The sequence below is a fragment of the Chiloscyllium punctatum genome, chromosome 22 (assembly GCF_047496795.1).
Source record: "Chiloscyllium punctatum isolate Juve2018m chromosome 22, sChiPun1.3, whole genome shotgun sequence".
Classification (NCBI taxonomy): Eukaryota; Metazoa; Chordata; class Chondrichthyes; order Orectolobiformes; family Hemiscylliidae; genus Chiloscyllium; species Chiloscyllium punctatum.
The window spans coordinates 33,786,182-33,800,330 of NC_092760.1; the positions used below are offsets into that span (position 1 = coordinate 33,786,182).

A 14,149-nucleotide genomic window follows, 5' to 3' on the forward strand; every position below is an offset into this window, starting at 1 on the left:
TGTTACAAGAATGAAAATACAGAAGCTATTCTTCCTGAGCACAATGTAACATTACAACCCAGTCTGAACAAGTTCGGCACTTACCTTCATGCCCATTGTAATATGTTGCCATTGATTAATGCGGGAGCATCAGATGTTGCGAAGCCTTCCAACTGTTGTTCACTTCTGTTCATCAACATTAATAAATATTATGGTTAAGAAAGAACAAAGAAAGAAAGAAAAGAGTCTGTCATATCCCCTCTTTGTCTGCTCCACTTGTCAGAACACAGCACGATACAATGATGCGACACACTCTGTCTGAAGTATCCTGCAAACATCACCCCCACCCCAGGAGACTGAACCAAGTGTCTGAACCTCATCTTGAGGAGGCCCATTTTCTGCTCCATGACAGTCCCTGGTTGAAGAATGGACTGCACTGTATCTTCCTGGACCTGGGGAGGTGGGGGAGGTGGGGGAGGTGGAGGGTGAAATGGCATCAGGAAGGCCAATGCTGGACATAAGACTCTGCTAACCAAGACAGATAGTTTATTTCAGGCACAACAGCCAAAATTCTGGTATCAAGATAACCTTTTATGTAATGACTGGTACGTTGGGTTCCAAGCGATCAATTGTGTTAGGGTACTCTCAAGTCAGGGGCACAGACAGATGTTTCTGTGGCCAACAGCAAAAAAAAATTGGTGTGTTGCCAGGATCAAGGATATCTCAGACAGGGTGCAGAATATTTTCACAGGGGAGAGGGAGCAGCAGGAGGTCATTGTACACATTGGAACCAATGACATAGGAAGGGAAAAGGATGAGATTCTGAAGGGAGAATATAGTAAGTTAGGCAGGAATTTAAAAAGGAGGTCCTCGAGGGTAATAATATTTGGAATACTCCTGGTGCTATGAACTAGTAACTAGGAGGATGGAGCAGACGAATGCATGGCTGAGGAACTGGTGCAGGGGAGAAAGGTTCACATTTTTACATCATTGGAATCTCTTCTGGAGTAGAAGTAACCTGTACAAGAAGAACGTATTGCACCTGAATTGGAAGGGGACTAATATACTGGCAGAGAGATTTGCACGAGCTGCTTGGGAGGATTTAAACTGGTAAGGGTTGGGGGGAGGGGGGGGGGGGGGGTGGCGGCGGTGGTGGGACCTAGGGAGATGGTGAGGAAAGAGATCAACATGAGACTGGTACACTTGGGAAAAGGAGCTAGTCAAACAGTTAAGGCAGGAAGGAACAAAGCAGAGAACAAGGTAGGACTGATAAACTGAATTTATTTCAATGCAAGAGGTCTAACAGGGAACGCAGATGAACTCAGGTCATGGTTTGGAACATGGGACTGGGATATCATAGCAATTACAGAAACATGGCTCAGGGATGAATAGGACTGACAGCTTAATGTTCCAGGATATAAATGCTACAGGAAAGATAGAAAGGGGGGCAAGAGAGGAGGGGGAGTGGTGTTTTTGATAAGGGATAGCATTACAGCTGTACTTAGGGAGGATATTCTAGGGAATACAGCCAGGGAAGTTATTTGGGTAGAACTGAGAAATAAGAAAGGGATGATCACCTTATTGGGATTGTATTATAGACCCCACAATAGTCAGCAGGAAATTGAGAAACAAATTTGTCAGGAGATTTCAGTTATCTGTAAGAATAATAGGGTGGTTATGATGGGGTATTTTAACTTTCCAAACATAGAATGGGACTGCCACAGTGTTAAGGGTTTAGATCGAGAGGAATTTATTAAATGTGTAAAAAAAAATTCTGATTCAGTATGTGGATGTACCTACTAGAGAAGGTGCAAAATTTGACCTACTCTTAGGAAATAAGGCAGGGCAAGTGACTGAGGTGTCAGTGGGGGAGCACTTTGGGGCCAGCGACCATGGTTCTATTTGTTTTAAAATAGTTATGGAAAAGGATAGACCAGATCTAAAAGTTGAAGTTCTGAATTGGAGGAAGGCTAGTTTTGACAGTATTAGGCAAGAACTTTCTAAAGCTGACTGGGGCAGATGTTCACTGATAAAAAGACAGCTGGAAAACGGGAAGCCTTCAAAAATGAGATAACGAGAATACAGAGACAATATATTCCTGTTAGAGTGAAACGAATGGCTGGTAGGTGTAGGGAATGCTGGATGACTAGAGAAATTGAGGTTCTGGTTAAGAAAAGAATGAAGCATCTGTCAGGTATACACAGCAGAGATCAAGTGAATCCTTAGAAGAGTATAAAGGCAGTAGGAGTATACTTCAGAGGGAAATCGGGAGGGCAAAAAGGGGACATGAAATAGCTTTGGCAAATAGTGTTAAGGAGAATCCAAAGGGTTTTTACCAGTACATTAAGGACCAAAGGGTAACTAGGGAGAGAATAGGGCCCCTCAAAGATCAGCAAGGCAGCCTTTGTGTGGAGCCACAGGAGATGGGGGAGATACTAAACGAGCATTTTGCATCGGTGTTTACTGTGGAGAAGGACATGGAAGATATAAAACGTAGGGAAATAGATGGTGACATTTTGAAAAATGTCCATATTACAGAGGTGGAGGTGCTGGATGTCTTGAAATGCATAAAAGTAGATAAATCCCCAGGACTTCATCAGGTGTACCTTAGAACCCTGTGGGAAGCTAGGGAAGCCATTGCAGGGCCCCTTGCTGAGATATTTGTATCATCGATAGTCACAGGGAAGGTGACTGGAGCTTGGCTAACTTGGTACCACTCTTTAAGAACTTTGGTAAGGACAAGCCAGGGAACTACAGACCGGTGAGCCTGATGTTAGTGGTGGGCAAGTTGTTGGAGAGACTCCTGAGGGACAGGATTTACATGTTTTGGATGTAGGTTTGCTCGCTGAGCTGGAAGGCTTGTTTTCAGATGTTTCATCACCATACTAGGTTGGAGTTCTGGTTGGAGTGCCATGCTTCTCGTGCATGTCTCTGCTTGGCTTGTCCTCGGATGGATGGGTTACCCTAGTCGAAGTGTGTCCTTTCTCATCTGTAAGTAAAGATAGTAGTGAGAGTGGGTCATTTCTTTTTGTGGCTAGTTGATGTTCATGTATCCTAGTGGTGAGTTTTCTGCCTGTTTATTACAGTTCTTGCAAGGTATTTGAAAATGACATTCGGTTTGCTTGTTGTCTGTATAGGGTCTTTCAAGTTCATTAGCGCGAGAATTCCTAGAAGCATGGTTCTTTAACCAGAACTCTATCAACAAATACATTGTCTTGGATCCCATTTACAACCCTCGAGAAAATGAACAGGAAATGAGGTCACCAACCCAAGGAAACCTAAACCCATAAATAAAAAGCGGGCCATACCACCAGTGCTTCACTGGAGGCTCACTGATGATGTTACCTAGTATGGTGATGAAACGTCTGAAAACAAATCCTCCAGCTCAGCAAGCAAACTTCCATAGGCAAAAGTGAGGACTGCAGATACTGGAAATAAGAGTCTAGGTTAGAGTGGTGCTGGAAAAGCACAGCAGGTTAGGTAGCATCTGAGGAGCAGGAAAATCTTCTAGATTAGAGTAGTGCTGGAAAAGCACAGCAGGTCAGGCAGCATCCGAGGAGCAGGAATATCTTCTAGTTTCGTGTGGTGCTGGAAAAGCACAGCAGGTCAGACAGCATCCAAGGAGACCCACTCTAATCTAGAAAGTCAGGCTTGGATGCTGTCTGACCTGCTGTGCTTTTCCAGCACCACTTTAATCTAGACCAAACTTCCATCCAGAACCTCAACCTGAGCAAAAAAATCTTCTCAAAACTCACTAGGATTTAAATTTATTTGAAAAGGCAAGGGCTGGTTAGGGATAGTCAGCATGGCTTTGTGCATGGGAAATCATGTTTCATGAACCTGATTGAGTTTTTTGAAGAAGGAACAAAGGCAATTGATGAGGGCAGAGCAGTAGAAGTGATCTATATGGACTTCAGTAAGGCATTCGACAAGGTTCTCCATGGGAAATTGGTTAGCAAGGTTAGATCTCATGGAATACAGGGAGAATTAACCATTTGGAAACAGAACTAGCTCAAACATGGAAGACAGAGGGTGGTGGTGGAGGGTTGCTTTTCAGACTGGAGGCCTGAAGGATTGTGTGCCACAAGGATTGGTTCTGGATTCACAACCTTTTGTCATTTATATAAATGATTTGGATATGAACATAGGAGGTACAGTTAGTAGGTTTGCAGATGACATCAAAATTGGAGGTTTAGTGGACAGCAAATAAGGTTACCTCAGATTACAGCGGGATCTTGTTCAGATGGGCCAATGAGCTGAAGAGTGGCAGATGGAGTTTAATTTAGATAAATGCGAGGTGCTGCATTTTGGGAAAGCAAATCAGAGGAGGAATTATACATTTAATGGTAAGGTCCGAGGGGGTATTGCTGAAAAAAGAGACCTTGGAGTGCAGGTTCACAGTTTCTTGAAAGTAGAGTCGCAGGGAGATAGGGCAGTGAAGAAAGCGTTTGGTATGCTTTCCTTTATTGGTCAGAGTATTGAGTACAGGAGTTGGGAGGTCATGTTGCAGCTGTACAGGACATTGGTTAGGCCATTGTTGGAATATTGCATGCAATTCTGGTCTCCTTCCTATTGGCAGGGTGTTGTGAAACCTGAAAGGGTTCAGAAAAGATTTACAAGGCTGTTGCCAGGATTGGAGGATTGGAGTTATAGGGTGAGACTGAATAGGCTGGGGCCATTTTCCCTGGAGCATCGAAGGCTGAGGGGTGACATTATAGAGGTTTATAAAATCATGAGGGATAGGGATAGGATAAATAGGCAAAGTCTCTTCCCTGGGGTTGGAGAGTCCAGAACTGGAGGACATAGATTTATGGTGAGAGGGGAAAGATATAAAAGAGGCCTAAGGGGCAACTTTTCATGCAGAGGGTGGTATGTGTATGGAATGAGCTGCCAGAGGAAGTTGTGGAGGCTGGTACAATTTCAGCATTTAAAAGGCATCTGGATGGGTATGTGGATAGGAAAGGTTTAGAGGGATATGATCCAAATGCTGGCAAATAAGACTAGATTAGATCTGGTCAACATGGACAAGTTGGACCGAATGGTCTGTTTCCATGCTGTACATCTCTATGACTCTGTGACTAGTCAGCAGTGGAAGCAGATACAATGAGAGTTTACCTTGTTCGAATTAGACATAGAGGCCCTCCAACAAGGGGGATAGTGAGATGCCCTGTTTGCAGTCTTTTGACGCATTAGACCTTATTCAGACATATGCACCTCAGGCTGTGACACACAAACATAGTGGAGATTGTAAGCTAGCAGTAGCACTATAGAAACCTTTGCCCACCTTACCCATCATAACACAGCGCATCATCCAGCATCTCATACTAGAGCATGTTCTGACATACTGACAGCTTAAGGTATGAGGAAAGCAGCTGCAAGTCCTTGTGAAGCCTATGAGACTTTAGAATTGGCCAGGGATTTGTCAAACCTAGGTGACACTTTAAAGGTCACCTCTGACCATTTCTACTGCAGAGAGATTTCTAGGATTAACTTATAATGATCAATGATATGTTCAGGATTAATTGTGGCTGCAATTTGTAATCTAAATACAGTCGGTCAAAGCAAATGCTGCATATGGAGAATTTTGTGATTGCAGATGTCTTTAATGAGGAATCAATGAGGGCCTGAAGAATGCAGTTGGCCTTTGAAAAAGCCTCACATCATCCAGAAATGGAGTCTGCTCTCATACACAAGACAAAATAAACATATTTTGCCTGCTGTTGGTTTATTTCAAGTTTCTTGCACAGCAGAGAATGGGATTCATATGGAAGGTTTACCAGATTGTGTTTCAGATGGTGATTTGCAGGATCCATCTATTATTCTGCATGTCCCCACCCCTCCAACCTTCATGTTCCCTTCTGTATAGCAGTCCCTGACAACCCCTATCAGCTTTGAGGCTTTCCACATGTTCAATAACTGTTCCCTGAAACCCCAGGCCCATCACACAGCCATGCACAACATCATGATGTACTGCTACTTCATCTAAGTCAAGATGATGACAACCATTGATTGTCCCACAATACTCCATGCTAAATCTCCTTCCACCCTTAAATCTAAAGATGCCCTCTTCATATTGATTATCTCTGCTACATCTCTCCAATTCCCAGCTTTGACTTCCCCAATGCAGCACTATGTCCAAATGTCCCCCTTTGACATTTAGTGCACAAACTTCAAGACCAACAATTGCCTAGCCCATGGGTAGACTCCTCAGATACTGAAGATGTCCACGTCCAAATATAACAAGACCTGAACAATACCCAGGTTTGGCCTGAAACATAGCAAATAACATTCCTGCCACATAAATGCCACATAATGACCTATCTCCAATAAGAGACAATCTAATCATAGCCCCTTTACTTTCAATGGTGTTACCATCACTGAATCCACCACTAGTTTACCACTGATCAAAAACTGAACTGGACTAGCCATGTATATATATTGGCTAAATGATCAGGTTAAAGGTTAGGAATAACTCACCTCCCGACTCCTTCAAGCCTGTCCACAAGACACAATCAGGGGTGTGACGGAATATTCCCCACTTGCCTTTTTGGGTCAGCTCCAACAACACTCAAGAAACTTAACACCATCCAGGACAAAACAGCCCACTTGATTGACACCATATTCACAAACATTTATTTCCTCCACTACTGACGTTCAGGAGCAGCAGTCTGTACCATCTACAAGATGTGCTGTAGAAATTCACCAAAGATCCTGAGACAGCAACTTCCAAACCTGCTACCACTACCGTCTAGAAGGTCAAGAGCAGCAGATATGTGGGAACACCACAACCTGCAAGTTCGCCTCCAAGCCACTCACCATCCTGACTTGGAAATGTATAGCTGTTCCTGAAGTGTTGCCATGTCAAAGTCCTGAAATTCCCTCCCTATTTGGGTCAACCTATAGCACATGGACTGCAGCGGTTCAAGAAGGCAGCTCACCCCCCCCCCCCCCCCCCCTTCTCAAGGACAACCTTGGATCTGGTAATAAATGCTGGTCAGCCAGTGATGTCCACAGCCATTAAATAAATAATGTATACTCCACTTTTTCCCCCTTGCCTCCAAAGTTTTATCCCTTCTAATGACATTTGAGCTTTGGTGGCAATACTTCTGTGCCCGAGTCAAAGGTTTTGTGGTCTATATGCTCACAAAATCTGGACTATGTGAAATCCTGTTTTTCTGGATAAATCCAAAGCCTTGACACATGGGAGAGAAAGATCCCACGTTACTACCTCTGAAAGGCGCAGGGAGTGCTCCCCTGATCTTACGGGCAATATTGATCTCTCCATCAACAGTATGAAAATTCCCTGGTCATTGCCACAGTGTTACGTGTAGAAGTTGAATGTGTTTCATATTGTAGATCACGCCCAGCTTTATCACTCGGCCTCCCTCTCCCACCCCCTTTTATCTGAAGCTGCTGTTCCCTAATGAGCCGGAGGCGATGAACTTTCCCCCGAAAAACATCGAGACAGGAAGCTGTATGAAATATCTCCACAGGTAGAGGCATTTATAGTTAGACAGGTCCTTCGCGCAGTTTCTAGCTGCAGGAGCGGGCTCCTAAAAACCATTGCAAAAGCGTCTGTCTGCGGACCAATTCAAAACACACCAGCATGGAAAAATTAGAGAGAGAATTGACTGAAAGTCCGGAAATGTCCAACAGCGAGGAACGGCAGCAGGTGAGAAACCGAACACATGTTTCTTTAAAAGGGTTTCAAAATGAGAAAGACAGGAAAAGTGCAGACTCTTAACTGGATTGATTATTATTCTAGGAGATGGCAGTTACATCCAAATATCGACAACTCATTGGGAGAGCAAAGAAAAAATCGGTTTAAAAGGCTCTGTCCTTGTTGCTGATTCCCTCTAATGATTTTTTTTTGCACTAAGAGAACTGTTACCGATTAGAAAGGAGCTTTGTAAAACTGCCAAGAACAGCAGGAGACTTTGTGGATAGTTTTATTTTTTTTTAACCATCAACCCGTTTGCAGATGTAACAGGTGGGACTTGAAGTTGCACCATCTGGCTCAGAGGTAGGGACACTACCACTGTATCACAAAAAAAGCCCTCCTGTTGATAGATATTGATAAATGATAAAACCAATGAGCAAATCCAATTTGGAGAGATACTGGTATTTATCCTGGGCATTTTATTCCCTCTTTCTGGTTAATGTGTTAATCTTTTAATACACCAGTGCATATATTTCAGATATGTGTATATATAATATACAGCAATTTATGAAATGGTATTATAAAGTTTCATGGTACAGTGTTCAAACAAAATCTCTTTTTTAAAAATTTATCATTATTCCACTTTCTAAAAGAAAGGTTTTCCATATAGAATGAGCTCCTTTGACATTTCTTAACCAACCGTTTAGTTCCAATAGGTCCCCTGATGAGGATCCCCAATTGGTCACTATTCCATTTGGGATACCCCCAAATAATTAAACTCATGAGTGAGGAGGGATGAACTGGCTCCCATTAATTCAACTCATCTCTTGATTGGCAGCCAAAAAAAAGTGAATTTAAGCAAATAATCCCTTCGCCCACCCTCTTTCCCCCCCCCCCCATGAGACTTTCCCCCCCCCGATCTGAATATGTTAATGCTTTAAAAAGAACCAAGTTAACCAGTGCTTCTTGAGTTAAAGAAGAAGTGAGCTTATTAGCAACCAAAGATGGTAAAATATGACATACACACAGATTCAAAACGTGAATGGAGTGAAAAAGATGTATGACTCAGGCTCTGGCAGAGTGGATGGTTGTCCTCAAGCTGTGATCTTAGCCCAAAGTTGACAATTAGCCCATGAATACACACAGACCAGGGGTTGCATTTTTTTTAACCTTTTTTGTATATTGTTTGAAGGGTAAAACACAAGCATGTCTGCAGTTTGGGACATAATCCACATGATATGACTTTTCACTGAGGAGTAGTCAGCCAACCATTATCTTTGTAGCCACAGGGGATCATATTCCAGTCAGTTTTGAATTGCATCTCTCCCTTTGAAGGATTGCTGTTTGGCACCTTTGGGTTGTGACATTTAATGTTTCCTCTTGGGGATTTGCCAATCACTAAATTTACATCCGCAGTCATCTTTCGGCTACATGTCCACTTATTAAGAAATCTCATGTTGCAATTAGAAGTTCATTATGTCCTGAAGTAATTCAGGGTTATGACGCATTGCCATGACAATGGGGTGGCATGGTGGCACAGTGACTAGCACTGCAGCCTCAGTGACTTGGGTTTGATTCCAGCCTTGGGCATCTGTCTGTGTGGAGTTGGCACATTCTTTTCGTGTCTGCATGGTTTTCCTCTGGGTGCTCTGGTTTCCTCCCACATTCTAAAGATGTGCAGATTAGGTGAATTGCCCATGCTAAATTGACCATAGTGCATAGGGATGTGCAAGTTGAATGGATCAGCCATGGGAAATACTGGGTTACAGGGAAAGGATGGGGAGTATGGGATGCTCTTCAGAGCATTGGTGTGGACGTGATGGGCTGAATAGCCTGCTTCTACACTGTAGGGATACTTTGATACTTCAACAGAATTCATAGAGGGCAAAATTCTCCTGTCCATATTTAATGCTATCTTGTATTTCCAATGAAATTATCAACAGATGCTATTTCATCTGCATATATCATAGTGACCACAGATTGCCATTGTTTTTATTCTGCCAGTCCATTGAAGGGAGGAAAACACTTGTCTCAGAATACACACAATGGCAAAGACTAAACCTGTGTGTTTAGTCTTTAATGTCGGCAGCACGTTCCACTGCAGCTATCACATGGCTCTGGCCAGGAAATTCTCTCAATCTTACAGCATACAGTAAGGCAGCAGGGATATCAAGATTAACAACTTGTTTGGATGTATCATGAATGTACCACCGAGTCTTGGAGTAAGACTTCAAACTGGAGTGTCTGGCTCAGAGATGGGTGCTCGTCACTGTGTCATGAGGTCTCTGAATTCCATTAATGTTAATGAGTCAACACCAACCCCACACCATAGCAATTTCTGCTGAGTAATCCTAGTCACATCATTCACAATTGCTCCAAAATAAACTAAACAAAAACTCATGGGGTAACACAAAACCATTTTTGCACCTGAAGGAGTGGGGATGAGAGGGAGGGGCACAAGGATATGCACTTGAGGCATGACAGAGGTGTATGATCAGCGACTAAGAAGGAGAGGAAGGATCAAGGGCTTCGAGCAGGGACTTGGAGCTCCGGTGAACAGAAAACTGGATTAGAGGCTCGACTGGGTGGACGAGAGAGGATGAAATCAGAAGTTGTGGGTTTGGAGAGCAGGAGAAGGGACTGAGTTTGATGTCAGTTGGGCGGATGGGCATCAAAAATGGTGGTGGATTTTCTATAAATGTGCACACCCATTCCTCATGCCTTCACTTTCAGCTTTGTTTTTGGGAACAGGCAGTCTTCAGAGTGGAGATGCTGCTGGCAGCATTTGCTTTCCTGTCTCGTAATAGAAAGGTGAACATTAAGAAAATGCGGCAGTCTAATTCAGGCATGTGTTGTGGGCACCTGTCCTTTCCTTCGCCATCAAGAAGTTGGTGCAGGACTGGGTTACACCGTCCACAAGCCAACCCTTGCCATCACCATGATAATAGGTGATGTGCCCAAGCCACAACCCCTCTTTCATACCAACTCCTCAACTTCAAAAATCTATCTACCTGCTCTTTTAAATACTATCAGTGATCTAGCCCCATAACGCTGTGGGAGAGAATTCCAGACATTCACATCCACTTAAGGACATAATTCTTTCACATCTCAGTTACAAATGAGTTGCCTTTTATTCTGTAACTGTGCCCTCTTGTTTGTGATTCCCTATGAGTGGGAGCATCTTCTCATCATTTACCCTGGTAACTTCCTTTAGAATCTTATATGTTTCCATAAGATCACCCCTCATTCTTTGAAATTCTAATGAATGGAGAACTAGCCTGTATAACCATTCTTGATAAGTCAACTCTTTCCTCCTGGAAGTTAGCCTAACAAACTTCTTTTGAAGTGCCTCCTATGTGAATATATTCTTTCTAGAATATAAGGACCAAAGCTCTATGCAGTACTCCAAGTATGGCGTCACCCATGCCGTGTACAGTTGGAACAAGTACTCTTTATTTTTAAGCCCCAAGCCCTAGCTATAACGGCCAAAATTCTAAAATGAAACAAAGAACTATGGAGGCTGGTGATCTGAAGAAGAGTCACTGGACTCAGTGTTAGGACTGTTTTCTCTTCACAAATGCTGCCTGACTTGCTGAGTTTCTCTGGCAATTTCTATTGTTGTTCTGGGCCAAGCTTCCATTTGCCTTCTTAATTACTGCTGCACCTGCATGCTAACCTTCATGCACAAGAATGTCCAGATCCTCTATGCTTTCTGGAGTCTCTCTCCATTCATAACAAGCTGCCATTTGATGTTTCCGAACAAAGTGCAGGAATGCTCACTTTCCTACGTGTAACTCCATCTGACACATTTTTGACCCTTCACGCAACCTTTATATATGCCCTTACAAATTTCTCATGTCCTCATCATGCCATGTTACCCATCTAATTTTGTATCATCTGAAAATCTGGATACATTACAAGGTGCCTTCTCCTCCAAGTTATTAATGTAAATGGTAAGGCCTTAAGCCTTATCCTTGTGATGCACCACTAACTACATCTTTTCAACCCATTGTAGACCCATTATTACTGACTCAACCTTTAGTTCTCCAATTCCAAATAACCATCCCCTACCCCTCCCTTCCAGTCCACCCAACCACCTACCGGATTCATCCCTTCCAGTAACCAACCAGGTCATACCCTCTGCCCGTCTTCACCTATCCCCACTTCACCACCCTGCTCCCGCCACCCCATTTATCTGCAGCTCTCCCCACACCCACCCCCGCTCCTGAAGAAAGGTTACAGCTGAAACGTTGACTTCTCCACCTCCTGATGCTGCCTGGCTTGCTGGGTCCTTCCAGCCTCCTGCCTGTTGACTCTGTCTTCTGGGCGTGAACCAATCCTCAATCTGTGTCAGTATGCTGATGATCTCTTATTTTGTGCAAAACCTTTTATGTAGCACTTCATCAAATCCCTATAGCTTCCTGCTTTTTAACTCCCTTTTTTCTTGAACAAGGGTGTCACATCAGTGCTTTTCCAATTTGCTGGAACCCTTTGAGAATCCAGTTAGTTCTGGAATATTTCAACTATCTCCACTCTCACTGCAGACACTTCCTTTAATACAGTAGGATGCAGGCCTTCAGCCTATTAGTTTGTCAAATGCTTTGTCCCTCTTGATAGAGATTGTTACGAGATCTTTCCTCCCATTTAGTACCTTGCTCGTGTGTTATTTTTACGATATCTGCAGTGCCCAATGTCACAAAGTCTGATGCAGAATATTGGTTTAAATTATCTGCCAATTCCCTGTTCCGCATTATCAGTTCACTTGTTGCATCCTGTAGTTGTCCGACTTTCACTTCAGTTACTCTTTTTATATGCCAGTAGAAGCTCATGCTGTTTATTTTTATATTTCTTGCCAATTTACTTTCATAATCAATTTTTTCTGTTTTTGGTCATCCACTGCCAGTTCCTAAAAACAAATTTTCAATCTCTTGACATACCACTGTTTTTTTGTCCCCTTTGCATACCTTAGTTTTTGATTGGAAGCTCTCTTTGACTGCTATTCTTAACTAGGAGAAAGTGAGGACTGCAGATGCTGGAGATCAGAGCTGAAAAATGTGTTGCTGGAAAAGCGCAGCAGGTCAGACAGCATCAAAGGAGCAAGAGAATTGACATTTCGGGCATAAGCCCTGACGTTCCTGAAGAAGGGCTTATGCCCGAAATGTCGATTCTCCTGCTCCTTGGATGCTGCCTGACCTGCGCTTTTCCAGCAACACATTTTTCAGCTGCTTTTGTTAACTATGGGTTCCAAAGTTTGGGAGAAGATTTGTAGCTCGGGTGCTCATTGTTGTGGTTCTGTTCGCCGAGCTGGGAATTTGTCTTGCAAATGTTTCGTCCCCTGTCTAGGTGACATCCTCAGTGCTTGGGAGCCTCCTGTGAAGAGCTTCTGTGCTGTTTCCTCCGGCATTTATAGTGGTCTGTCTCTGCCGCTTCCGGTTGTCAGTTCCAGCTGTCCGCTGTAGTGGCCGGTATGTTGGGTCCAGGTCGATGTGTTTGTTGATAGAGACTGTGGATGAGTGCCATGCCTTTAGGAATTCCCTGGCTGTTCTCTGTTTGGCTTGCCCTATAATGGTAGTGTTGTCCCGGTCGAATTCATGTTGCTTGTCTTCTGCGTGTGTGGCTACTAAGGATAGCTGGTCGTGTCGTTCCGTGGCTAGTTGGTGTTCATGGATGCGGATCGTTAACTGTCTTCCTGTTTGTCCTATGCAGTGTTTTGTGCAGTCCTTGCATGGGATTTTGTACACTACATTAGTTTTGCTCATGTTGGGTATCGGGTCCTTCGTTCTGGTGAGTTGTTGTCTGAGAGTGGCTGTTGGTTTGTGTGCTGTGATTAGTCCTAGTGATCGCAGTAGTCTGGCTGTCAGTTCGGAAATGCTCCTGATGTATGGTAGTGTGGCTAGTCCTTTGGGTTGGAGGACTAGCCACATTATCATACATCAGGAGCATTTCCGAACTGACAGCCAGACTACTGCGATCACTAGGACTAATCACAGCACACAAACCAACAACTCACCAGAATGAAGGACCCGATACCCAACATGAGCAAAACCAATGTAGTGTACAAAATCCCATGCAAGGACTGCACAAAACACTGCATAGGACAAACAGGAAGACAGTTAACGATTCGCATCCATGAACACCAACTAGCCATGAAACGACACGACCAGCTATCCTTAGTAGCCACACACACAGACGACAAGCAACATGAATTTGACTGGGACAACACTACCATTATAGGGCAAGCCAAACAGAGAACAGCCAGGGAATTCCTAAAGGCATGGCACTCATCCACAGACTCTATCAACAAACACATCAACCTGGACCCAATATACCGGCCACTACAGTGGACAGCTGGAACTGACAACCGGAAGCGGCAGAGACAGGCCACTATAAATGCCGGAGGGAACAGCACAGAAGCGCTTCACAGGAGGCTCCCAAACACTGAGGATGTCACCTAGACAGGGGACGAAACGTTTGCAAGACAGATTCCCAGCTCGGCGAACAGAACCACAA

The 14,149-nt window shown here is 43.7% G+C and overlaps 1 protein-coding gene across 1 annotated transcript in view; it reads left to right on the forward strand.

Annotated features, from left to right (window-relative positions):
- The first annotated feature begins 7,531 nt into the window (after nt 1-7,531).
- trpm5 (transient receptor potential cation channel, subfamily M, member 5) overlaps nt 7,532-14,149 on the forward strand; it is a 122,199-nt gene continuing 115,581 nt past the window's right edge. The window contains exon 1 of the mRNA XM_072591975.1: nt 7,532-7,651. Within this exon, the coding sequence (XP_072448076.1) occupies nt 7,586-7,651 (66 nt within the window). The 5' untranslated portion in view covers nt 7,532-7,585. The remainder of the gene's footprint in view (nt 7,652-14,149) is intronic.